General features: G+C 37.8%; 1 protein-coding gene across 10 annotated transcripts; it reads left to right on the top strand.

The window, feature by feature from the left end:
- On the top strand, nt 1–23883 carry YTHDC2 (YTH N6-methyladenosine RNA binding protein C2). Of its 10 annotated transcripts, none has more exons than XM_062636248.1 (23): nt 1–229; nt 601–691; nt 3885–4081; nt 5810–6009; nt 6601–6767; nt 10158–10260; nt 11473–11629; nt 13216–13323; nt 14429–14577; nt 14958–15093; nt 15433–15559; nt 16564–16629; nt 17547–17725; nt 17896–17992; nt 18077–18164; nt 18263–18343; nt 19269–19347; nt 20380–20438; nt 20657–20776; nt 21090–21362; nt 21872–21998; nt 22514–22719; nt 23260–23883. In XM_062636248.1, the coding sequence occupies exons 1-23, from the start codon at nt 49–51 to the stop codon at nt 23506–23508; spliced, it is 3240 nt and encodes a 1079-aa protein (XP_062492232.1). In that variant the 5' UTR covers nt 1–48; the 3' UTR covers nt 23509–23883. The 10 variants fall into 10 exon arrangements, 6 of the variants coding, with proteins under 6 accessions (XP_062492232.1, XP_062492231.1, XP_062492235.1 ...); XM_062636247.1 differs by having other exon boundaries at nt 19269–19351; nt 20380–20485; nt 23260–23882; XM_062636250.1 differs by lacking the exon at nt 1–229 and adding an exon at nt 1002–1075 and having other exon boundaries at nt 19269–19351; nt 20380–20485; nt 23260–23882.
- Nucleotides 23884–25582: the final 1699 nt, after the last annotated feature.

Genomic DNA, 25582 nt, shown 5'->3' with positions numbered 1-25582 from the left:
CAACACCATCTGGCTTCGCCTTGGGCTGTCGCCACCGGTCTTGAGGCCATGTCTAGACCCAGTAGCGTCTCCCCACGACAGGCCGGTGGGTGTTCGGGTACCCCCACTCCGGCCGGCCCTGCTGCGGGCCGCGGCCGACGCAAGAGGCTGAAGGATATCCGCGTTGACGAGGAGGTGGAGATCGCGGTGAACCTCGCCCTGGAGCGGTTCCGGTACGGAGAGGAGAAAGGTGCGTTGCGGCAGCCTGCCCGTAGGGGAAAGAGGCGGTGTGGGGCAGGTGTGTGCCGGCCCGGCCCGGCCTGTGGCGGCGGCGGAGCTGTAGACTCCTGAGCTGGGCCGGCATCGAATAAGGCCTGCAGCGGGGTGACGGACGTCTAAGCCCGCAGGCTCGGTATTCGTTCAGCAGCAGTTCGTCAGCCCCTTCCTGCCCGAATACTTCGCTTGCAGATACGAGTTGTAGAATAGTTAAAAATACCGTAATTATGTTGTTCACGGCAGAGTATGATAGATTTGGAGATTGAAAAACTCGTAACATTGAGTTAATATGTCAAGGATACTGCATGTTGTGTAGTTAATTTGCTTTTTTTGATACCTTTCTAGAAATGGAATTTCCTTCTTCTTTCACTAGTACTGAAAGAGCATTTGTTCACCGTCTCTGTCAGTCTCTTGGGCTGATATCTAAAAGTAAAGGGTAAGTTGGAGTCTGATTTTTGTTTATTGTTTAAATTTTTTGGTGCAAATGTATGACTGGTGTTAAAAATATCTGTGTTTCTAACATATCCTGTGCTGTTGCAGGGAATAGTGCTGGAGACAAAAGTTTTAAAAGTAACATAAACCCAAGGATATTTGTGCTTTGCATTATGTCTGCTGTGTCTACTAAAACAACTTGGATGTGCTTTGTTTGAGATAGCTTGCCTTTGTTTTGTGGATTTCATGGGTCCATGAAAAAGTCTTGCTAAGCCAGTATCTGTTCTGTTTTTCATGCACTGTTGTTTGCCCAGCGGTTTTGCATAGAATCTCGTACCTTGACAGCTGAAGTGTAACCTGGAGTAGCACATCCAAAGAAGGTTTTTCTGTTGAGAAGTGCAGAAGGGGGTTCATATGCAAGCATGATAACATTTCTTTTTCTTACCCTTCTGTGATCTTTTGAAGATAAAACCCATGTTCACTGACCTGATGAGCTTGCTTGAAAGCAGCTAGTCCTGCTCCCTTGGGAGTTCAGGTGCCAAAGCAACAGGAAAGGGGAAGTTACAGGAGTGTCACATATAACTTGTCTCTGTGTAGACTTTTGTTAATCTGTAGCAGCATTTGCTGCTCCTCATTTTTGATCATACTTAATGTTCAGTAAATACAGGTAAGTGTATTCAGCACTGATTGTGTTGAATGCGTAGCTTGGTTTCAGAAGATCTTATTCAAGTATAGTGCTGTTCCAGTGTGGTTCCAGTCTCAGAGTGGTATAGTTGATTCTTGCCACAGGTGCCTCAGACAGTAAATTTGGCTGAACTTGCATATCTTTGCAGCATATTTTGGAAACATGGAGTGTTGGACTTGTCAGATGTGTGCAAATGGTTAGCAGGAACATGCTTAGATTGTAGGATGCCTGTGCATACAGGCTGTACAGGTGTACAAGGTAAATCCGTCTTGAATCCATCTTGATTCTTCTAGAAATCTGTAGCTGTCTCTGAGTGGTTCCCTATTAGATTCTGTAGTATTACTGGTAATTGTTTACATAGACTGTTTCAAGTTGGAAGGGACCCATAAGGATCCCTTTCCCATAAGGAAATTCCTAGTTCTCTCAGGACTACCTAACACTAAACCATATGACTTAGATCATCATCCATATGCTCCTTGAACTTTGGCAGGCTTGGTGTTGTGGCCTCCCTGGGGAGCCTGTTCCAGAGACCACTCTCTCTCAGTGAAAAACCTTTTCCTGATGTCCAGCCTGAACTTCCTCTGACACAGCTTCTTGGTGTGACCTTTTGTGAACTTGTGACCCTGAGAAGTCATTTTCAAAGTGTTGATACATCATTGTAGCCCAGGCCCAAGATAGTTCAGTTTCAAATGTGTTTACTTCGCATTTTAGTATCAGAGTTCAGTCTAAGAACAAATGCAGTGTTATAGTTTGGACTTTGGCTCTAGTTCTATGTTGTACATCTTTGATAATTAACACCCCAGGAGTCTAATTTGTTTTACTGAATTTCGTTAAGGCTTGGCATATCACTGCAAGGCTGCCTGTCTTTTATGTCCATTTGTTGATAGACATAACATAGTGATAGGCTTTTACAGAAAGGTAAGCAGAACAATGTTACGTTATGAAGCTCTCATCATAGGATTATGCTGGGTGTAGTCATCTGAAGTCTACAGTGTCTGTGCTGTACTACCTTGTGTGAGTGGAGGGTGTTTTTTATGGGGGATATTGTGGATGCTTCTGTTATTTTTGTGTGTGTTATGCTACATAGGACATTATTTGGAAGTGTCTAGATACAACATTGTATGTGAAAATAATTTGGCAGCAGTCTTGAAAGAATCATAGAATGGTTTGGGTTGGAAGGGACCTTAAAGATCATCTGGTTCCAACCCATCTGCTGTGGGTAGGGACACCTTCCTCTAGACACGGTTGCGCTAAGCCCAGTCTTGAACACTTTCAAGGATGGGGCATCACAGCTTCTCTGCACAGCCTTTGCCAGCGTCTCACCACCCTCATAGTGAAGGATTTCTTCCCTATATCTAATCTAAATCTACCCTCTGTCAGCCTAAATGCATTCCCCCTTGTCCTGGCACTACATGCCATTGTAAAAAGTCCTTCTCCAGATTTCTTGTAGGCCCCTTTAGGTACTGAAAGACTCTTGTAAAGTCTCTCCAGAGACCTTCTCTTCTCCAGGCTGAGCAAGCCCAGCTCTCTCAGCCTGTCTCCATAGCAGAAGTGCTACAGCCTTCACAGCGTCTCCATGGCCTCCTCTGGACTCAAGCAGGTCCATGTCCCTCATGGTGTGAGGGCCCCAGAACTGTATGCAGAACTGCAGGTGGGGTCTCATGGGATTGCAGTGGAGGGGGAGAATCCCCTCCCTCGAGCTGCTGGTGTTGTAGTTTAGACTCAGCCCCACACCCCCTTTCTCACTTCCCTCCCTCCACCCACCAGCTCCCAGAGGGGTGGGGAGGAGAATCAAAAGAATGTAACTCCCACGGGTTGAGATAAGAACAGTCTAGTAAATAAGGTATAACACAAAGCCACCACTGCTACCACCAATAGTAATAATGATAAGGGAAGTAATAAGGGAAGAGAATACAACCGCTCACCACTTGCGGACTGATACCCAACCCGACCTGAGCAACTGTCTATCCCTTCCAGGTAACTGCCCCCAGTTTATAGACTGCGTATGACATGCTGTGGTATGGAATACCTCTTTCGCTAGTTTGGATGAGGTGTCCTGTCTCTGCTTCCTCCTGGTTTCCCCTCCTCCCTGGCAGAGCATGAGGCTCAGAAAGTCCTTGGTCAGAGTAAACTTTACTGAGCAGCAGCTAAAAACATCGGTGTTACCAGGGCTGTTCCCAGGCCGAAAGTCAAAACACAGCACTGCACCAGCTACTAAGAAGTAGAAAAATGACTGCTACTGCTGAAACCAGGACAGCTGGTCACGCTGCTTTTGATGCAGCCCAGCATACAGTTGGTTTCTGGGCTGTGAGCGCACATCAAAGCTGGCTCATACTGAGCTTCTTGTCAGCCAATACCTCCAAGTCCTCCTCAGGGCTGCTCTCAAACTGGTCTCTGCCCAGCCTGTATTTGTGCTTGGGACTGAAAGAATTACAGCTGAAGATCATTAAATAGATCTAAATAGGTTGCATATTCTGAAAGTATCTTTTGTTTTCTTTTTCTCCCCTGCTAGAAAAGGAGCAAATCGATACCTGACTGTGAAGAAGAAGGATGGCTCAGAACTAACACATGCAATAATGACTTGTGTCTTGGCTCCCAGTACAAAACATGCTGTTCAGAATTTAATTCAGAGATTTCCTGTAACAAATAAAGAGCGAACAGAACTTCTGCCAAAGACAGAGCGAGGAAGTGTGTGTGCTGTTGAATCTGGTACGTTCAGTGTGTCTTCTGATACGCACTTGTGAATCAGCACTGCATAAAAAAAATCCAGCAACTCACAACCCAACCACAAAACAAACCCCTTTCTTTCCTGTCTCTACCATTCCAAGTGACACCCTCCCCCACCACAGACCCATTAATTTTCTTGACTTTCAGTTGTTAATATAGGGTCTTTTAAAAGTGGTGTCATGAGGAACTTAAGCAGTCATGTCATCCACGTTCCCATTTCTCCTCTGTGCAAAGTTACTTTTGAATCTTTATTCCAGTTCCAGGCAAATTTATTTGGAAGTACATTTCTGAAATGTGAGGTCCTACAAGTTCCATGAGGTGAGATGGGGAAAAAGAAGTGTAACCATGACTGTAAGAAAACCCTTACGAGAAAATGAGTCTGGCTGTTCTTAAAGAAATTAATGGTCTCCCAGAATAAGTTGGGGTTATTTTTGTCATTTTCTAAAATAGATTTGGTCCCTCTGAAACTGCTATATAGACTTCTTGATTTCTACAGATTGAAAGAATTCAGTGGAAGGCAAACTTCTGATATAGTATGCGGTTTTTTTTAAACAATGCTTTTAACAAGATTATTGCTTTAACAGTTATGAGTCTAAGAGTTATGTTGTGTTTCTGTGTGCAAAGCTGGGTGTAGTGCACGCAAAGCACTTGTACCAGTATGCTTTGTTCCATTGTATATTTCTGACTAACAGCATTTCATGCTTTAAGCACTTCCTTTTCTAGTTTTCTTTTTCAGTTGTTTCAGTTGTTTAATAGGATCGTTTAATGAACAGAGTGAAACTATAATAAAAGCAATTCCTTAGGGATGTAAGGCATAAGATGGTGAATACCGTAAAATTTATCTTGCTTCTCCAGAGTGGTTTTTGGCTCTTTCATCTGTTGTCCTGTGTCTGTCTTGAGAAGACAGTGTTTAAAATTTAATAAATTAATCTGTTAATCCCATTAAATATGTATAATTGAAGTTACAACAAGCTCTTCATTCTTCTGGAAAAATAATTATTGAAGAATTATAGAATGGCATTTGCGGTACTGAGTTTGAAGTAGTCTTCTACAAAGGTATGTGGGTGCTTTGGCTACTTAAACATTGCTTTTTAATACCTGACAGTGTGCTGCATGGGTTCAGTGGTTTAAGTACAGCATGGTTCAGTCTGTATGGTAAGACAAATCTCATGGACTAGAGCAATAGGTTTTGTAAAACTGACTGAAAGGAGGTCATAAAAGACCAGGGAGGATATGAAAGAAGGCATATGAAAAAGGAGTTTTCTTTTTCTAAGAAGATGTGCTTGTCAGTTTGGAATAATTTAGGGGCTTAACTGTACTGTCAGTATTTCTGGACACAATATCAATATGGAGGTGTGAATATGTAAACTTGATAAAAGTCCAGGAAAATATGCCAGGCTGCTTTTCTTAGGTTTAGTTTCTATTTCTGTTTTTGCTTTTCATGACCTTTTTTGACTTTGAGCAATTCACTGGGATAGTCTGGTTTTGTTTAAAATATCTATGAAAGTAAAAACTCATTTGAACAATATTTATTTCAAACATTGTAACAGAATGTGTTGTTATGAATATGGCTTTTAAATGTGTGATGGGTTTGTCACTTCATCGGTAGGGGTGCATATAAAATTAGGAATATTCATTTTATGTACTGTTTGAAAACAGTTTTTTTAAGTGACCTTTTGTATCTAAGTAAATTGATAACTTCTCTTACAGAAAACAGAGAAGTGAACAAGACAAGTGGACGACTTAACAATGGTATACCCCAGGTTCCACTGAAAAGAGGGGAATCGGAGTTTGATTCCTTCAGGCAATCCCTACCAGTTTTTGAAAAACAGGAAGAAATTGTCAAAATAATAAAGGACAATAAAGTTGTTTTGATTGTAGGAGAGACTGGATCAGGAAAAACTACTCAAGTATGTTTCTTTAATGAAGTAACAAAGATAACATTATTTATATAAAACTAATGCAAATTTTATAATTCTGTAATACAGGATTTCTTTATGCTAGTTTTGCTGTGTAGTTGAAAGTCTTGTGTTCTAATTCATTTTCTTGCTTTTGAAATACTATGCCAGCAGATGTGTACTAAAAGCATAATAGTTCTGCACAATTTTCTGATAAATACTAGGTTCTCATTAAAATAGTGTAAAATATTGAAAGAAAGGTAGCTATGATTTTCCTTAGCCTTTTTCTTTCCTTAGCCCTTTTCCTTCCAAAGCTATTTCTGCTCTTAATGTCTAGAGTAGAATACTGTTGTGTTAAAACCTTTTTTTTTTTTTAATAGATTTTTCTGAAGCAGGAGAGGAAAGCTTTTATACAACTTTTGTAACTTTTTAACAGATTAAACTTAAAATCAGAAATTTATTTTCATGTACAATTGCAATGATAATTCTATAGTGAATTCTTTTGCTACCTGTGTAATATTGAGATGCAGTTCAATTGTTTCACTGTGGTAAACAAGCTGACTTTATCAAACTAAAAAGTAAATTTAAACCACTTCTTTACAGATACCTCAGTTCCTTCTTGATGACTGTTACAAAACTGGAACTCCTTGCCGTATATTTTGCACTCAGCCAAGACGCTTGGCAGCAGTTGCTGTGGCTGAAAGAGTGGCAGCAGAAAGAAGAGAAAAGATTGGCCAGACAATTGGTTATCAGATCCGATTAGAAAGCAGGTACTACTTCTTAAAGTCAATTGATCTTATGTTGGTATCTTTAGTCTTGTGTACATTTAAACCACAATGTATTTGGGATACAGCATAGCAAATACAGGTAGGTTATGTTATTTCAGGTCATTGAATATTTAAGAGTGAGAAGGACAGTGTTTGTCTTGTATTTTGCAAGTTCTTGTAGTCAGTTGTCTTTAAGTGAATTGCAGGTGCTTTGTCTTGATTTCTTTTTGGGTGTTGTGTGGAATTCATGGAATTCCTTGTCTTATTTTCAGATCAAGTCTACACTTTCCTCTCTTTTTCTGCCAACTTAACAGATATTGATACACAGGTTCTGCAGGTTTAACAATAGATAGGAAGACCTCTGTGCTATAATGATTGCTGTGTAGTGAAAGTTCATAGCGGACGTAAAAAGGAAAAAAAGCAACGTTTTAATATTGAGCATTATTTACCAGTATAGTTTGGGTAAGTTTTACTCTGTTTCATCTTTGATGTTTAAAGCATGAAGTGACACAAAAGTAGAGATTTCTAAGTCACCTAAGGAATTTCTTCCTAAAGGAGAGAAGGAATTGATGAAAGTCTGAGGGTTGTGTGCAGTTTCTACATTCTGTGAACTGTGAAGGTAGCGGGATTTCCAGGAATGAGCAGCAGTTGATCTGTGAGTGAGAAGATGGCAAAAGGTATAGCTGTTGCTTGTATGGATGAAGATACCACGTAGCTAATGAAAATTAGTGCACTCGAACAATAAAACCAAGTTAAGGAAGAATTTGAATACGTGTCAAAAGCTTACAAGGCTATTAAGGGATTAAAAGAACTAGTAAAGATGAATTGCAAATAATGGTTAATATGTGGAAGTATGATGCTGGCTGAAGCAGAACAAATTAAAATGGAAGAATTACTGGAAGCAGTGCAGAAAATCCTGCTTAAGAAGAATCAACAGATTAAACTCAGGAGAAAGATCAAAAAGGAGATATGACAATATTTTCAACTTTCAGCAAAAAAGATGTGGGCTGGAGGTATTTACAGTGATGATTTCTAGAAGGCTACTGAAGAAGAGTAGAAATGGGTAAAGCAAAGGAGGGATGAATTCCAAACTTGGAAACAAATACGCATATAATGACTAGGAACTCACATCTTCAGGGAAAGAACTGTAGAGTACAATACAGAGCAACTTCTTGGTACTTAAGATGGCAGTGCTGGAGAAGGTAATGGCGATTGCTAGTTTTACTAGCTAACTCTGCCACAGGTACTAGAATAGTCACTTTTTAAGAATTTGAAATTCTTGAAAAAGCATTTGAAAAGGATCAGCTGATTTCTTTGTGATTCAGTCATGTGCAGTGTATTGGGATTGCGTGGCAAGGTTTTGGTAGAAGGGGTCTGTCTACCTGTGAGAAGCTGCTAGAAGTTTCTTCCATGTCCAACTGAACCAATGCCAGCTGGCTCCAAGGAGGACCCATTGTTGGGCAAAGACAAGCCTGTCAGTGACAGTGGTGGCACTTCTGGGATAATGTATTTGAGAAGGGGGGGGGGGATGAAACGCACCGTAAAAAAACCCAACCAAACTGTGCAATTACAGCTGGAGAGAAGAGTGAGAGCACATGGCAGAAACAGCCCTGCAGACACCCAGATCAGTGCAGGAGTGAAGGAGGTGCTGCAGGAACCAGAGCAGAGGTTCCACTGCAGCCAATGGTGCAGCCCATGGTGAGGTAGGTTGTGCCCCTGTAGCCCAGGAAGGTCCATGGTGGAGCAGATTCCACTTACAGCCCATGGAGGACCCCACACTGGAGCAGGGGGATGCCTGAAGGAGGCTGTTATCCCACAGGAAGCCTCTGCTGGAGCAAGGTCCTGGTGGGACCTGTGGCACCATGGAAAGAGGAGCCTGCACTAGAGAGGTTTGCTGCAGGACTTGTGATCCTGCAGGGACCCATGTTGGAGCAGTTGCTGAAGAACTGCAGCACCTTGAAGGTCCTCATGTTGGAGAAGTTCATAGAGGACTGTCTTGTGTGGGAGGGACCCCATGCTGGAGCAGGGGAAGAGTGTGAGGAGTCGTTGTGGTTTAATCCCAGGTGGCAACTAAATACCAAGCAGTCACTCACTTACTCCACTGATCCCACACCAGGTGGGGTGGGGAGAAGAATCAGGAGAAGGTAAAACCTGAGGGTTGAGATAAAAACTGTTTATTGATTGAAGCAAAGTAAATACAATAATTAACAATAATAATAGGGAGCAAAAAAAGAGACTAAGAATAAAATTCAGGAAAAACAAGTGATGCACAGTACAACTGCTTAGTACCCACTGACTGATACCCAGCCCAACCCAAGCAGCGATCCGTCCCTGCTGGCATGATGTGCTGTGGTAAGGAATACGCCTTTGGCTCGTTTGTGTCAGGGGTCCTGTATCTGCTTTCTCCTGGCTTCCTGTGCCCCTCCTCACTGGCAGAGCGTGGGAGACTGAAAAATCCTTGATCGAGGTAGATGCTATTGAGCAGCAACTAAAAAAACATCAGTGTGTTATTGGCATTGTTCTCAGATTGAAGCCAATGTGCCAGCTACAGAATGAAGCAATGTGCCAGCTACTAGAAGGAGAAGTAACTCTATCACAGCTGGAAACCAGGAGAGAGTCCTCTCCCTGAGGAGGACTCTCAGGGGGATGAGACAATGTGTGATGAGCTGGCTGCAGGCCCCATTCTGTGTCCCCCTGTGCCACTGCACGGGAGGAGATAGAGAATCTGCGAGTAAAGCCCAGGAAGACAGTAGGGGTGGGGGAAATACTTGGTTTTACTTTTCATTATGCTACTGTGATTCAGTTGGTAATAATTAAACTGATTTCCCCAGGTAAGGTCTGTTTTGCGCATGATGGTAACTGATGAATGATCTCTCCCTGTCCTTATCTTGACTCACAGGCCTTTCTTGGTATTTTCTCTCCTCTGTCTAGTTGAGGAGGGGGAGTGATAGAGCAGGTTTGGTGGGCTCCTGGTGTACAGCCAGGGTCAACCCACCACACAGAGGGAAATAAAAGACTGTATCCAAGCATATGCTGAAGTAACTGGAATCTGTTTCTCCAATGCAGTCCATACTGAATTTTCCAGTAAATTAACATGCAGAGGTTCTCAAGGTTCTGTTTCACTTGCTTATTTGTTTATATAAATTTACATCTCACTTTGTTAGTAAATCTGTTTTCTGAAGTTTTGGAGCATAAGCACCAAGGTTGCTTAGGCGCTCTCTGGGAATAGGCATAGTTTAAAAGAAATAATGTGCAAGGATTCTTTGGTGAGAGAACTGTGATTCTGCTTCTGGTGAGCAGCTATTAAATACTTTAATTTTCAGTAAGTGGTGGAAAGCTAACCACATTTGTATGGTGCAGGAAACTGAAGAATCTTTTTGAACTGTTCAATAGGGTTTCTCCAAAGACACTGTTAACGTTTTGCACTAATGGCGTACTACTTCGCACCCTGATGGCAGGAGACAGCACTCTATCAACTGTGACACATGTTATTGTGGTAAGAATCCTGTTGTATTCATGTGAGCTCTTGCAGTATGTGTTGTTAGTTGGAAGGTGAGATCTTAGTTTTCTTTATTAATTTGCTGAGCATATAAGGTGGTTTTGTTTATTTACAATCAGAATTAACATTGGAGCCTTACTGAATCTTTATTGTAGCATGTAGACTTTTGATGTTTTAAATTTTTTTGGGGGGGTAAAAGTACTTTAAGTCCATGACAATATTTAATTTTGGAATCATGATGCAGTTTTGGAGGACAGAGCTCTTTAAGTTTTTTTTTCTGAACTGCCTCTGTCAGAAAGCAGAAAAGGCCTAGGGAGGCTAATGTAGATAAGTTTGTGAGAATTTCTTGTATCGTGTACTTTTTTTAGCAATATCAGGTTTGCAGTCTGTTTGTGCAAATGTTTTTAAGATAATGAGTCATCTAATTTTGAGCAAATTATTTAAGTGCATTTGTTTACATATATGTATGTAAATATTTCTATTGTGGAGTTTGATAGATCAGTGGAACCAGGACGTTTACCACAAGTTCTTCCCTGCTGAAGATAGAAAAATTCATAATTTTAAGTGCTTGTCTGTTAAACTAAATGGAAAAAAGTATAAGAATGATATATACATTATTGGCTTCAGCCTAAAATGTTGTGCTTGTATCCTGCTTTGTAAGTTCATAATATAAACCAAAACAGCACACCAGCAAAGGTGATTAATCAGTCATGTGCCTTAATTGATGATAAGCATTGTGCATGACTTAATGGATTGAAGCAATTTACCTTTTTTCTGATTATGTGGTATCATACATTTGTTTAACTGTTCATCAATTATGAAGCAAGAATTTATTTTAATAAGATGTGCAGGATTTGGGTTTGTATTATTATCTCGAAAATGAAATTAAAATATAAGAATTCGAAAAATTTCAGAAATTCGCTTTCACCTCTGAAATCAAGGTATGTGTGGCTTGTGCATTACCAGTGCAGTCTGCTCTGGTGTCTTTATAAAACCTCTTGGAATATTTTTTTACTTCTGGATAGTTTTTAAAAAAAAACTCACTTAAACTAGACGTACACATTTTAATGCATCTATAATGTGCTGGCAAATTACGTATTTTAGTTTTTTTTAAAAGTTCATGTTTCTAAAAAGTTATTATTTTGGATCTGTGATGTTTACCTGTTATTTGTTTTTTGTTTTCTGTTTTATTTTCCCCTTTTGTTATAGGATGAAGTACATGAGAGGGATAGGTTCAGTGACTTCTTGTTAATAAAACTGAGAGATGTGTTGCAAAAGCACACTAATTTAAAACTAATTATTTCTAGTGCTGCTCTAGATGCAAATCTCTTTATTAGGTATTTTGGAAGTTGCCCAGTAATACACAGTAAGTATTTATGTAAACTCTTAAATCTGAATATACCTGCCCTAGGACTTAGAGATCTTACTAAACTGTAGTAAACCAATCTGAGTAAGGGAACATAGATTTATGTTCCCTTTTTTTATTCCTCTTCACCCTCCTGGCTTACAAATTTTCTGCATGGTTGACCTTCTCTGACACCTTGCAGTCCTCTTTTAACAATGATGTCAAAGTGTAACTGTTTTGAGAAGAAGGTTTTCTGCATGTCAGCCTTTTTTAAGAAGTTCAACAGGCTCAGGACATGGATAGGATCACTTTCTTTAGAATCTTCTCTACAAACAGTCTGTTTATTTTAGTGAATGTTCCTGAAAAAGAAGTCTGGTGGGTTTTTTTGAAGATTGAAGTGTTTATTTCTAGTTCCCAGTTCTGAATTTCTGCCTAGTAAAATAAGGCTTGTAGACTGTTGATGAATAAACCAGAAATTACACAATTTCAGTGTTTTCCAATTTTTTTCTTTAGAGAAGGGAAATCTCAGTTAAAATTGTTGTGTGGCTTTCCAGTTTACTCTTTTTGTAGCTTCCTGTTCATTTGTTCATATGTTTATTTAGGAAATATCTGATGGCAATCTCTCCAGTTTACCTGAGTGGTTATATTGTTATCACATACTAGTCTTCGCAGGCTTTATCACATACTAGTCTTCGCAGGCTAATCACAACTGAAAAGATACTTTCCCTTTTCCAATCTTGAGAGTTAAGAATTAGAAGAGGGTTTAGGTACTTTGTTAATGTAATGAAAAAGATTTGATCCTCCTTCAGCAATACAGCTGACAAAATCCTGACCACAGAAAACAGCATTTTGTAGTTGTGGGTTCCTGTGGTACACAGAGTTTGTGATCAGTGTTGGAAGACTTCCTCTCTGACAGCTTCTAAAAGTATGTGAACTGTAGCTTGGTGTTTATGAAAAAAAAGAAGTCCTGGGTGTTTTAAACTCAGCTATGGCAAATGTTTGTTAACAGACAACAAATCAGAATCTAGGGATTTTAATTCTTCCTGTAAAAAAGAATTCTTTAATGTCCTTAAATAAGCTCTAGAAAGCAGTGATATTGAAAAAGAAATCAGGGTGAATTATTAGAAGATAAACACAACTGGTATGTCTCATTCATCAGGAAGTATTTGGTCAAGAACACCACATTTGGCTGAGGTGATTAAGGAAACTGAGAGAAGTCCCATCTCATACACTCCTCATGAAATAAAGTAGTTTAGTACAAAGGTGCCAATCTGCCTGTGGGATCTTACACTAAAGCTGTATTAATTATTGTTAGATTTAGTAATCCAGGTGGCAGTTTTACCCAGTGAATTCTTTTTTTGTAACCCTAAACAAAAATGGTTATTTTCTTATTTTGATAAAATTTCAATTAATAACTGTCAATCTTATGCGCATTTCTTGCTATAACACTTAATAGAATTGAAGAGATCAGTGATAAACAAAGTGTGCAGCTGATGTTTCCCTTTTAAAATGTTGTTTTGTTTTGTGGCCCAGAATTTTAAGAAAATAAACTCCAGTGAAGATAGTCTTACGTTTATTAATACTGTATGAATTATTTATACTTTCAGTACAAGGAAGACCTTTTGAAGTTAAAGAGATGTTTTTGGAGGACATTTTACGAAGCACTGGGTATACAAACAAAGAGATGGTAAAGTACAAAAAAGAGAAGCAGCGAGGTTGGTGGACTTCTTAATTATTAGGTTTGGCACTGAGTCTCACTGATTGAACAAATAAATAGAATTATTCTCTGTTAAAATTTCCACGGTCAAAATATTAAATGACACATGGTTAGATGGCAGCAAGTATCTTTAAGTTCCCAGTGTCTACATTATTGAAGTAGATTATGCAACTTCAAAAAGAAATTTTTTCACTTTCAGTGGTTACATTCTATTTGCTTTCAGTTGATAACTGTTAAATTTTTCTTCATTATTAAGGAGTTGAATTGCGTATAACTGGGGACTTTGCCCAGATGAAAACTGTAGAGGCAGAAGATACTATGTGCTGACTTTTGGGTGAAAATTGAAGTGCAGCCATTAAAGAAAGCATGATTTTGTACATCTTGCACAGATGTGGTTCTCATTGGGAATGTTTTCATTGCATTCTTGAGACATGGATGTATTCAATATGTATCCCCAGAAGCATTAACACATGTGAATTTAATGTAGTTGGTTTGCAGTTGGTTAAGTGTATATATATTATTTGAGACATTTTCCTGACAACTGAAAGTAATGATTGTAGTCTGTATTCAAACAAAAAAAAGTGTGGGGAAACCCAAAATCTGTACCATCTAGTACTAACTGTATGTTTATCGTGGTGCTTAACTCTGATCACTGTGTATGAAAGAATTCAGCCAAGGCACACTGATGCCTTCTACTGTTTTTTCTGCTTGTACACAAAAGTTAGTTGTTTCATGCAGGAGCTGTATCACTTCTCTTTGGTATTTCACTTCTGGAGAAAGATCTGAACTGAGCATGGCATAGAAGATTCTTACTCAGGAAGCTCGTTTGAATGCACTACATTGGAATACTGGAGAGTTAAGCACCCAAATAGTGTTTTTTTGCACTGTTCTTATAGCAGATGTTTGCAGTGGTGTGCTTCAGGTGCCCTTAATCATGGAATATTAGACTGATAACAAAATTCTAGATTAAATAAAAGGAGATTGAATAGGTAACTTTGTGACTTGATAGAAGTGTTTTTTGTAACTGAAAACAATAATAAAAATGACTAAAGCTTAAAAAAAACAAAAACCAAAACCAAACAACAAAACTTTATGCATTCTAGAGGAGAAACAGCAAAGCAGTCTTACTGAGTGGTGCTCTGCTCAGGAAAATAATAGCAAAGTGGAATCTCAAAGACAAAGATCTGTCCCAAGTGCAACTGAGGAGTATAATCTGTTGGATGATGGTGGTGACACAGTATTTAATCAACTGGTAAGTTTTTGCTTTTGTTGGAAGAGGTGTTTAAATCTGCATTGTATTATTACTACCCATGTAAAAACTCTTTTCTAAAGGTGTTACTCCTTTTGTGTGTCTAGAATGATATTAACATTTTTTAATTTTTTTTTATCAGCGTGAATGATCCTAGCTTTTCAGTTATGATGGTTGTACATAGCTTTTGTTCAGATCAAGTGGCTAGACTGCCATTGTTTAAGGTACTTGCATATGATACAATAAATGCTTTCACTATTTGAATGCTGTATTCCTGATTGTTACTTCGAAAACTCACTGTTCAAATTCTTTGTGTCTAATATATGAGGATAAAGACCGCTCTTGGAGGAGAGTCATCTTTCAATGTAGCTTTTTCTCTTCAGGCTGAGAAAGATGTGAATTGCCTTGAGCCATGGCTAATAAAAGAAATGGATTCTTGTCTTTCTGATATCTGGTTGAATAAAGATGTTGATTCCTTTGCTCAGGTGTTCCACCTCATTTTAACTGAAAATGTCAGTGGTAAGTTTTTCATCTTACTGCATTAAAAAAAAAAACAAACGCCACACCACAAAATGTTTTTTATTTCTGTGGCTACTCTGTCTCCAGTTTCAAACATTATCTTTTGAATTCTGGTGTGTATTGAAAAAAATAGGGTTAGCAAAATTAACGAGGTTTGTAGATACTTGTTTTGAAGTATTGACATGTTTCTGAAATAGTGTTAAAATTCACATGAACTGACTAGTGGGATAAAGTCAGGAAACATTTTCTTCGGGGTGGATTTTGAAAGTAATTTTTATACTACCTTTTGCTGAAAAAAATGTTTGTATTAGGTTTGCTGATGTTTGTTGTACTTCTCAGTTGATTATAGGCACAGTGAAACCAGTGCAACTGCGCTAATGATTGCCTCAGGGAGAGGCTTTCTGAGTCAAGTAGAACAACTGATAAGTATGGGAGCAAGTATCCACTGCAAATCATCCAATGGCTGGTAAAACAAACAGATAAACTGAAAGATTTATTTGTCAAGATACAAAGGAGAAACAACTTTCTATAACATCTAAGCTAATTTATCTGACTGTTATAAGCGCTAATATATTTTGACAACTTAAACAATTTCTGACTTCTGTTTATCACATTATTTTCCATAAATGCTAAATTCAGTTCTTAATGAAACAGTCTCGATATGGGATATACTGTCTTGGTTTCAGTGAGTCTGATTTGATGCACTGGTTTGAAGAAGAATTGGAATCTTTCTCACTGTATTGATTAAATTAGATCTAAAATGTCTGGCAATTTTAGTTTGAGAGTAACCTATATTGGATTTAAAAATAATGTAATACATGTGCAACAATCTTTGTTATATCTGTAAATATGTTGTATCATGCAAAAAATATGTGTGAATGTGTAAAAATTCAGATTTTTGTGTCTTCATATAAAAGGAGAACTATACTAAATAATTGTAGTATGGAAAGATAAGAATTAGGATTCCAGAGGTATGATATGTGAAAAATTTCCTGAAGAATGTAATTTAAAAGGAAAACAGAGTGAACTGCATTGTGTGGGGGACAACTCTAAGACACGAAAAAGCCTAATGTTTTCATGCCTTTTTGAGAGAAAGGTAGGGGATGTGACTTTTCAGGTTGATTTAAAGGAGCTAGTAAAGGGTACTGCAAAAAGGCATGGCTCATCCTGTCACATTGGTGTGTGTTTTTTGAAGGAAAGGCACACTCTTCCTCCTCATTTCTTTCTGCATGTTTGAGGATACTTCTGTATAAAACTGGGATTTTCTTTTTGTGGTTACCTGAAATCCTATTGTTACTACATGCACTTTAAAATGGGAATTTGCAGATCCAGCAATAACAACACTGATTAAACATTAATGCGGAAACTGATAGAGAAGTGCAGAGTCAGTTGTCTCCTCATGTAACATGCTATTCATACGCATCTTATGAAGTGAGAAATTAATACAGATTTTTATGTAACTCTTTTCAGGGTGGCGTTGGACTGGGCTAAACGCTTTGGGCAGACTGAAGTTGTTGACCTTTTAGAGTCCTACTGGTAAGCTATAACTAATTTTCAGAAGCTGCTGAAAAAATACAAGGTTTAATGCTCTTAGATTAGCTTTTATCATCGTTCAGTCAGAAGAGATTTTATCTTTTTATACTTTAGAATCTGGCCTAAATAGCAAGATCCATTTGAGAATAGGAATATTTCAAAAATATATTTATGGAAGAAAAAGTTTGTATTCAGTATCACAGTGATTATGTTTGCATGACTCCTTGGGTAAATATATTTCTAGTGGTGTAGAATTTCTTTGATAATATTCGCACTTATCACCTTAATATGGATATTCCCATCATTATTATATATCTAGGCAGGGTGTGATTATAGTAACTGAAATAAATATACAGAGGACATGGCCATTTTATACCATGCACCATTTTAATTTCAGATGCTTATTCTGGAAACAAATCTCTTGGGTATTGTTGGAACATGATAGCGTATTAAAGAAACTTTATATGAGTAACATGGCCATTCAAGAACTGTTTTTCGGTTAATTTACAGATACAGTAGTTTCACTGTGTAGAGCCCTGTGTTATTATTTCTCCTAGTGTAGTTTATGGTTTATGTTAGTGTAATACCTCAACTGTTATGCTAGTGAAGTTTTTGGAAAATGCATTTCTTTTAAATAGTTTTCCCTTAACAGATGCTGTCTTTCTACCTTGAGTTCTGTCACATTTGCTTATGGTTGGGTCTCAATAAAGTATAATAAAGTTAACACTAAAAATTGAAGTTGCATGCTTTGCTAAGTTAACACTTAAGTCAGTGAATGGTAATAGTTTTGTGGAGATGCTGTTCTCCTACACTTTAAAATTCAAGATGAATAGTCTTGTTGATCTAAATTCGAGTTGATGAGTGAATGCAAACCTGAAGCAAACAACCTTGACTCTGGCCTATGTATTTATGTATTTTAGTGCTTCAGTGGAATCTGGAAATCTGGATGAAAGTTCCCTGGTCCAAACAAGTGGTAGTGACCTGGATGCAGAGGACAGAGAACTGTTGAAAGCTTATCATCACAGTTTTGATGATGAAAAGGTGGATCTGGACCTGATTATGCACTTACTTCATAACATCTGTAGTAGTTGTGATGCTGGTACGTATATACACACGCTCCCAGTAATCACCAGTGTATAATCACTGTGGATTCAGTTTCTGATGAATTGTACTCTTTTTTTCAATGATTCCAAATAGGTAAAACCTTCCAAGTGCTTAGTATACGTAGTGCTGACATATATTAACTCTGCAAACCAACTTCTTTTTTAGGAGCGATTTTAATATTTCTTCCGGGATACGATGAGATAGTTAGCCTGAGGGACCGTATTCTTTTTGATGACAAGAGGTTTGCTGATAATGCTCACAGGTAGAACCTCTGATTTTATGGTTGTCTTGAGTTTATACTGTTTCTTTAAAAAATCCTTAAAATGTGTTTTTTGTCTTGCATTAGATACCAAGTTTTCATGCTTCATTCAAATATGCAGACTTTGGATCAGAAGAAGGTGCTTAAAAGTCCACCTTCTGGCATCCGCAAAATAGCAAGTATCTGAGGACTTTGTGAGATACTATGTTGATCTATTTTGTCATTGCTTTTACAGTTATTACAGCTACTATAGGCTTTTTTTTTTAATTGCAGATTCTTTCCACTAATATTGCAGAAACCAGCATAACAGTCAATGATGTTGTATTTGTTATTGACTCGGGGAAAGTGAAAGAGGTATGATTCACTTAAGCTTATTTTGGGAAGTATATATCCTAGTGTTCATAATACATAAGTTTTGGGGAGCATAGTAGGCTGAGAGGTAGTGCATGTCAGATGACAAAACTCACTGAGGTTTTGACATCCATTTGTTTTACTATCAGTGCTGTGAATAGCTAGCTGTTTAAAACCCCTGTAAAAGCTATTGCAGGTTGATATATCTACATGTTTTTATATATAGATATATGAATATAGTATTTTTTTTATTTTTTTTTCTATAACAAGTCCGTCAGTGTAGACCACCATCTTCCTGAGACTTGGAGAACACTAGGACTTCCCTTTGTGCTGTAACTGTATCTAGCCCAAATCTAATCCATGGTTTTTAAGCACTGTTTTTGATATGTTGACTGCCTATTCCCTAATTAATTGTTCAAGAAAAATGAAGTAGCATAGTGAGGCAGTTTAAGACCTTTTATATGAGTTAGGCAATAAAACCAGATTTCCTAGGAGACACTCAAACCAGATATCTGAAGTTCTCATTGGTAATACAATTTCTTTTTTTTTTTGTAATTTTACATCAAATGTAGGAAAATAAGGGTGTAATTTTCAAGTCAGACAAAGAGGAAAACTTTATTTAATATGATACCATGGTTTTGCTTTGTTTGTGATACCACAAAACACAGCCCATGTCTTTTGTTGACTTGCAGTTGCCTATTGACTAGAAATCTTTAATTTAGAAAACTGTGTAGCAGTTTCTACGAAGATACTGCAAAGGAGGTAGCATAAATTCACTTGAAGTTAAGTACTTTAGAACATACCTTTGTGCCAGAAGCTCATGGTTCTTAGTATTTTTTATTTAGAGAGCTTCTGTTGATGATCCAGATAATGTATTTCATGTACCCTAGTCAGTCTTGGTTTTATGTTCCTTGCGTTGCTTTTATAGAAGTCTTTTGATGCACTGAGCTGTGTTACAATGCTGAAAATGGTGTGGATTTCAAAGGCCAGTGCTATCCAGAGAAAAGGCAGGTAATAAATGCTTCATACTGAATTTTATTTTGCAGATATCCACCATCTTGTATGTTAAGAATAAAATACACAATGTAATAGCAATTGGGTAATGTTAACCTCGTCCAGTATTATGTTGGATAATGGCCGATACAGATTTTCTGCAGAAGAGTGAAGGGTCAGCATGTGTTTCCTTGGAGTCATTTTCCAAATTGTAGAAGAGTGACACTCAAGAATTTCCCAAAGTTTACATTAGATCTAAATTGCATGAACTTGTTCTCCTTCCTCTTTCTAGCATGTAGCACCCTCAGCCGCAGTGTCCAATAAGGTTTTTCATAATTCACCTGTGGGCAATAGGCTACCTATTGATAGTCTAATAGATGTCCCTTACTGCTATGTTAGGGACTTTGAGCACTGATTCCTTATTCATCTTCTGCAAACTCTTCATGGTTTATCGGGCCTTTATCATATTCCTTCCCAAGACTGTGTGAGGGCTGAGGGGTTATGTACCAACAAATGCCTACATTTGGTGATACTATATTGGCATTAACCTGCAGGAATTTGAGTGTGAATGAGAAAATTTGCTGTCTCAGTCCCTTCACTCACAAGTTGTTTGGTCTTCATTCTTCCTTTTACTGCCTTTAACTTTGAACTGTTTGGGCCATGTGAAGAGGAAGAAATTAAGTTTATTATTTATACTCCTTATAGCAAAGGGCAGTTGAGATTTGGATTGATCTTAGGTTATCAAAACCCCACATCACTTTATTTTTAGATAGATCTTACTTTAATTTCTCCAAATCTTTCAGTACTGGGGCAAAATTCTAATGGAGATACGTATATATATTTCAATATACTATCGGAAATAATCCATGTACTACAAAGCTCTCACCTCCCTTGTGGGACTTAACACTTGATGACAAAATTATCTGTTTCTTAGACTTGCTTCTACACTTGCATTCTAAGTTTGTGGATTTATGTGGTGTTTTGGGGGGTTTTTTGAGTTTTTTGAATGTCTGATTTTCAACAACTTCCTATATTTCATTTTCAAGGGCTGGGCGCTGTCAGCCTGGAGTCTGTTTTCGTCTCTTCAGCAGGCTTCGATTTCAGAGTATGTTGGAATTTCAGACTCCAGAACTTCTAAGAGTGCCACTTCAGGTGCATGTTCAGTTACAGATTATAACTTTAAAAATGTATTATCATCAAACCATACTATTAAAGCAGAAAAAGTGTTTGTCTTTTTGTGTGTGTATGTGGTTTTTGGTTTGATTTGGTTTGGGTTTTTTCTCTCGCCCCATCTTAATTCTTTTTTTGCCTTTTAACTTGCAGGAGCTTTGTTTACACACAAAACTTCTGGCTCCAATTAATTGTCCAATTGTTGACTTTCTTATGAAAGCTCCTGATCCTCCACCAGCTTTAATTGTGAGAAATGCTGTGCAAATACTGAAGGTCAGCTGAATAATAGTTTTAGATGGGAATTGTATTTGATTTTATATTTGTGGTGTGGCAGCATATCTTACTGAGTTTTGTTTGTACTGAGACTGTTGTGTAAACACTTAAGGATGCTTTGAGTCTTTGTGTTGTCTAATTTTGTGTGTAGATGTATTTCTCCATGTTAAGGGAAGAGAATGCTCAAAAATCTCATCTCAAACTGTTACAGGTTTGAGTTGCTTTCTTAGTTAATGTCCAGTATCCACATACTTTGTGTTTATTGTAAATTTTGTCCACTTACCTCCACCCCCCCTTTTTTATAATTACACAGAGAATAGATGCCATGGACCCTTGGGAATATCTCACTGAACTTGGCTATCATCTCACTGAATTACCAGTAGAGCCACACCTTGGTAAAATGGTGTTATGTGCTGTTGTTTTGAAGTGCCTGGATCCTGTTCTTACTATTGCTTGCACTCTTGCATATCGAGACCCTTTTGTCCTACCCGCACTGGCCTCTCAAAAGCGTGCAGCCATGCTGTGTAGAAAACGTTTTACTGCAGGAACATTTAGTGACCATATGGCGCTTCTCAGGGCTTTCCAGGTATTATTTCATTTTCAGAAAGAGTATTAATCACAGTAGATCACATATCTGTGTAAATGATGTACCAGTCAAATTGCATGTAGTATGACTGATTAACTCCATAGAGAAGGAACTCTTTTTGCCTAGTGGTTTTCCCACATGTTGGACTCATAAATTAGTGAGGGAACACTTTTTATCAGATTTTTTGTTATATTTCCAAACCTGGTTAAATTCTAAATGTTCCAACAAGGTGCCACTTTATGTCCTGCTACATTGACTGATAACTTAAAATAATTATCTTGATAATAATATAATGATCTTACAATAACGTAATGATCATTGTGTTAATTTGAGGAATGGGTAAAGAGAACAAAGTACTAAACCAGAAAACAAAAATTCAGCATTCAGGTTTGGTAAACTTCCTTTCTTTCTGGTTGGTTTTATCTTCATTTTATTGATGTAAATTTCTCTTTTTTTTTTCTTTTTTTAGCTGGTGAAATTAATAGGCAAATGTAAAATATTCTTTACAGGCATGGCAGAAGGCGCGCAGTGATGGCTGGGAGAGAGCCTTCTGTGAAAAGAACTTCTTGTCTCAAGCCACAATGGAAATCATTGTAGGAATGAGAAGTCAGTTGCTTGGCCAGCTTAGAGCTTCAGGTAAATGGGTTTAAAAAAAAAAAATTCAACATAGTTTTGGAGTCAAGTGTGTACCTAGTACAAGGGTATACAAATTGTAACAAGAATAGTGTTCATTGGTGTCATTTTCTTTCCCTAATTTGAAACAGACCAGTACATATTCATGCAATTGCTAGAGTGAGGAAGTGTGGCTGGGGACCAATTGATCTAATTGAAAGTGTTCTGATTGTTCCACATGCCACTGGCTTTCAGTGTGACATGTTTCCTTGGATTTTTACATTCTAGTATATTATTTCTGTAGGAAATGTCTTTGTGTTGTAAAAAGTAGTTGTATTTTATGTTAGTATAAAATCCTTTATCACAAAGGATTTCAGTATAATGATTTCTTCTTGGTGCTGTTAAGTCAGCAAATTTGTAAGGGTTTTGGGTTTTTTTTTGGTTTCAGTTTCTTCACATCAAATTCGTTTTGAGAAGCAAAAAAGAAAGATCTTAAATGCAAGCAAACACGACAATTTTTTATCTTATTCTTTCTTCAGGTTTTGTTAGAGCCAGGGGAGGAGCTGATATCAGAGATGTTAATACTAACTCTGAAAACTGGGCTGTAGTTAAAGCTGCCTTAGTGGCTGGGATGTATCCCAATCTAGTTCATGTAGACAGAGAAAGCCTTGTTTTGACTGGACCAAAGGAGAAGAAAGTGCGATTTCATCCTACATCTGTTCTTAGTCAGCCTCAGTATAAAAAGGTAAAATCAGTTTGAATTTATAGTCCATAAAAAAAGAACACTGTTCTCTATTGAACGTTTTAGAAATGTCTCGTCATAATTGTCAGTACTTTAAAAGCTGCTTGTGCATTAAACACTGCATTTTTAAAAATTTTTCTTCCTGGCAGTTGAAAAATAAAGAATTGAAGTTGGTTTATTTTTCAATATTATTTCATCAAAATGTATTTTGTTGTTCTAGATGGAATGAGAGAACAGTAAAAAAAATAAATAATTGCAAAACTTTTAAAGATGTTAAACAGTCCTTGCTCCATAGTAGCAGGAATAAGTTCTCCTCTGAAAATGATCTATTTTAGATCCTTTTTTTTTTAAGCAAAATGTTTTGTTTCAAGGAGGAAGAGCAATTTGTGAGTCTGGTTGAATTCTCCCTCACTTAATTTGTATGAGATTACGTGCATATAAATACGTATTTATTTCTACGTATATAAAATGTGAAATATGTTAAATTTTATTTTAATTGAAAACAGATGGCATGATAATGTAGCCTTATTTGCTCTTGCACAGATTCCCCCTGCAAATGGGCAAGCTGCAGCCATTCAGGCACTCCCTACAGACTGGCTTATATTTGATGAAATGACGAGAGCTCATAGGATTGCAAATATCAGATGCTGTTCTGTTGTAACACCTGTCACTGTGTCACTCTTCTGTGGACCAGCTAGATTGCCAAGCAATGCTTTGCAGGAGCCTTCATCCTTTCAAGGTATAATGGAGTTTGGATTTGAAATGTTTCAGTTGTTATATATTAGCATGTGATATGGAAGGCTTATTTTTCAAGAATATTTAATACATATATTACCAAATTCTTAAAATGACAGAGCTGTAGTACCTGTAGCTGTGCAAGAATAGTTTATAAGTTCTGTAATAGATGTCTCAGTTTTGTGAATCCTTGTAGATTCATATTCATAAATTACACTTACACGGCTGTGGAGTTTCTGAAATTACAGTACAGTTTGTAGCGGAATAAAAAAACGGAGACAAAATGTTTAATGACAAAAGTAATGTTGAAAAGTGTAGTATATATGGGGTTTTTCTGCAGACTAGTTTATTTGATATTTTGAACCACATTGTTCAAACTGAATAATAATGTGGAAACTGTTAATATGGTAAATATTCATATTAGTTCCAGCAGAAATATGCATTTTATTTATGGAATAAGATACTCTGAGACTTAGCCTTTATTTCATGAGCTCATGAAGAAATCCCCTTTGCCCACACTAGTCTACCTTACTCCATCAGGGTGCAGGCATCACGTGTATCACAGTGGGAAGCAGGAAAGCCTCAGCAGTCCAGCTGCTGCTGGATCCACATCAAAAGCTTTTTGTGTAAGCTCATATTTTATACCTTCCAGCTTAGATGTTTGGTCCATTTCCATAAATTAGTAGATTCTGATGAAGCTGTCATTTGGAGATAATGGCTGCAAGAGACAGCAAGCTAGAAGTAATAGTAACTGCCTTTAGCTCTTTCTGGCCACCTGACCTACGTCTGTGTTGCTCTCATCTTGACATGATGGAACTGCTCCCAGCACACACTGAGCCTTAGCATGCGCTGTGTTAGCCAGAATGTGAGCAGGAATTGAGTGAACAGTGACAACTGTATATTTCCTTCTCTAAGGGGATGACAAGTTAGAGATCTTGAAGGTAGAGTCGCTGAAAAAAAGCTGCTGTCAGATTTAAAAAAAAAAAAGAAAAGAAAAGAAAAGCTAACACTTTGATGTCTTCAGGCAGTTGAGAAGCTGTGACTGTGGTAGGAGATAGAGTAGTTTAGAGGTTATGAAATACTTGGACTTCTCAGATGTAATAATAAAACTGTCTCTGCTAGACGTGTTTAGAAGTGTGATTTTTTTTTTTTATTTTTTTGGTAGAATTTTGAAGTGAAAAAGGGTTTACAGTATAATTTTAAGTTTGGTGCAGAGTTAAATGAAATAAAACATTTACAAGTTATCTTGGGCCTGAAGAAGGAAAAGATAATAGTTTAGTTTAAATGCGGGGTTTTCTCCCCTTCTTTAGCACTTTAGTGTTGCCTTTCAGTTCAGAGACTGTTCATTTTAGAATAACAGATAATGCCAGGTAGAAGATATGTAGGATACTCTTACCTGTCTGATCTAATTCTTATTAACAGAATTGAAATTCATTACAGGCTGCTGGTTTGCTGTTGCAACTGAGACAGAAGTGGCATAGTTTATTTCTGCGTCGTATGCGAGCTCCTTCTAAACCGTGGTCTCAAGTTGATGAAACAACTGTAAGAGCAATTGTAGCTGTTTTAAGTACTGAAGAACAGTGTGCAGGTTTGCAGCAGCCTTCAGGAATTGGTCAGAGACCAAGACCTATGACTTCTGAAGAACTTCCTGTAACATCTACATGGAGGTCAACCAACAGTAGAAAAAGCTTAGCAGAAACTGAATTCTCTGATGATTCCTCTAGTGCTGAAAAGTAAGCTTCTGAGATCTTCTAGAGACTGTAGATCATAACTGAATTTAATTTCTCCTACTAATATAAAGTGAGAAACAATAGAAATACAATTGAAAGAATATACTATCCTATGCTATATGTCCTGCATGTCCCGCATGACATCCTTGTCTCTAAATTGGAGAGACATCAATTTGATAGATGGACCACTTGGCGGATAAAGAACTGGCTGGATGGCGGTACGCAAAGAGTTGTGGTCAATGACTCAATGTCCAGCTGGAGAACAGTAAAGAGTGGTGTCCCTCGGGGATCAGTGTTGGGACCGATTTGTTCAACATCTCTTGGTGGCATGGACAGTGGGATTGAGCGCACCTTCAGCAAGTTTGCTGATGACACCAAGCTGTGTGGTTGGGTTGATACGC

The sequence above is a fragment of the Pezoporus occidentalis genome, unplaced genomic scaffold (assembly GCF_034315485.1).
Source record: "Pezoporus occidentalis ecotype Australia unplaced genomic scaffold, CSIRO_AGI_Poc_V1 ctg474, whole genome shotgun sequence".
Lineage (NCBI taxonomy): Eukaryota > Metazoa > Chordata > Aves > Psittaciformes > Psittacidae > Pezoporus > Pezoporus occidentalis.
Note: the sequence above shows the minus strand (reverse complement) of the source record. Positions and strands in the feature narration are given on the sequence as shown.

Excerpts from the sequence above, each read along its gene's own strand:
- YTHDC2 (XM_062636247.1), top strand. The coding sequence starts at position 49 with ATGTCTAGACCCAGTAGCGTCTCCCCACGACAGGCCGGTGGGTGTTCG. Across the intron at positions 19,352-20,379 it reads GCTATCCAGAGAAAAGGCAG|GGCTGGGCGCTGTCAGCCTG; the intron begins GTAATAAATGCT and ends TTCATTTTCAAG. Across the intron at positions 20,777-21,089 it reads ATGCTGTGCAAATACTGAAG|AGAATAGATGCCATGGACCC; the intron begins GTCAGCTGAATA and ends ATAATTACACAG.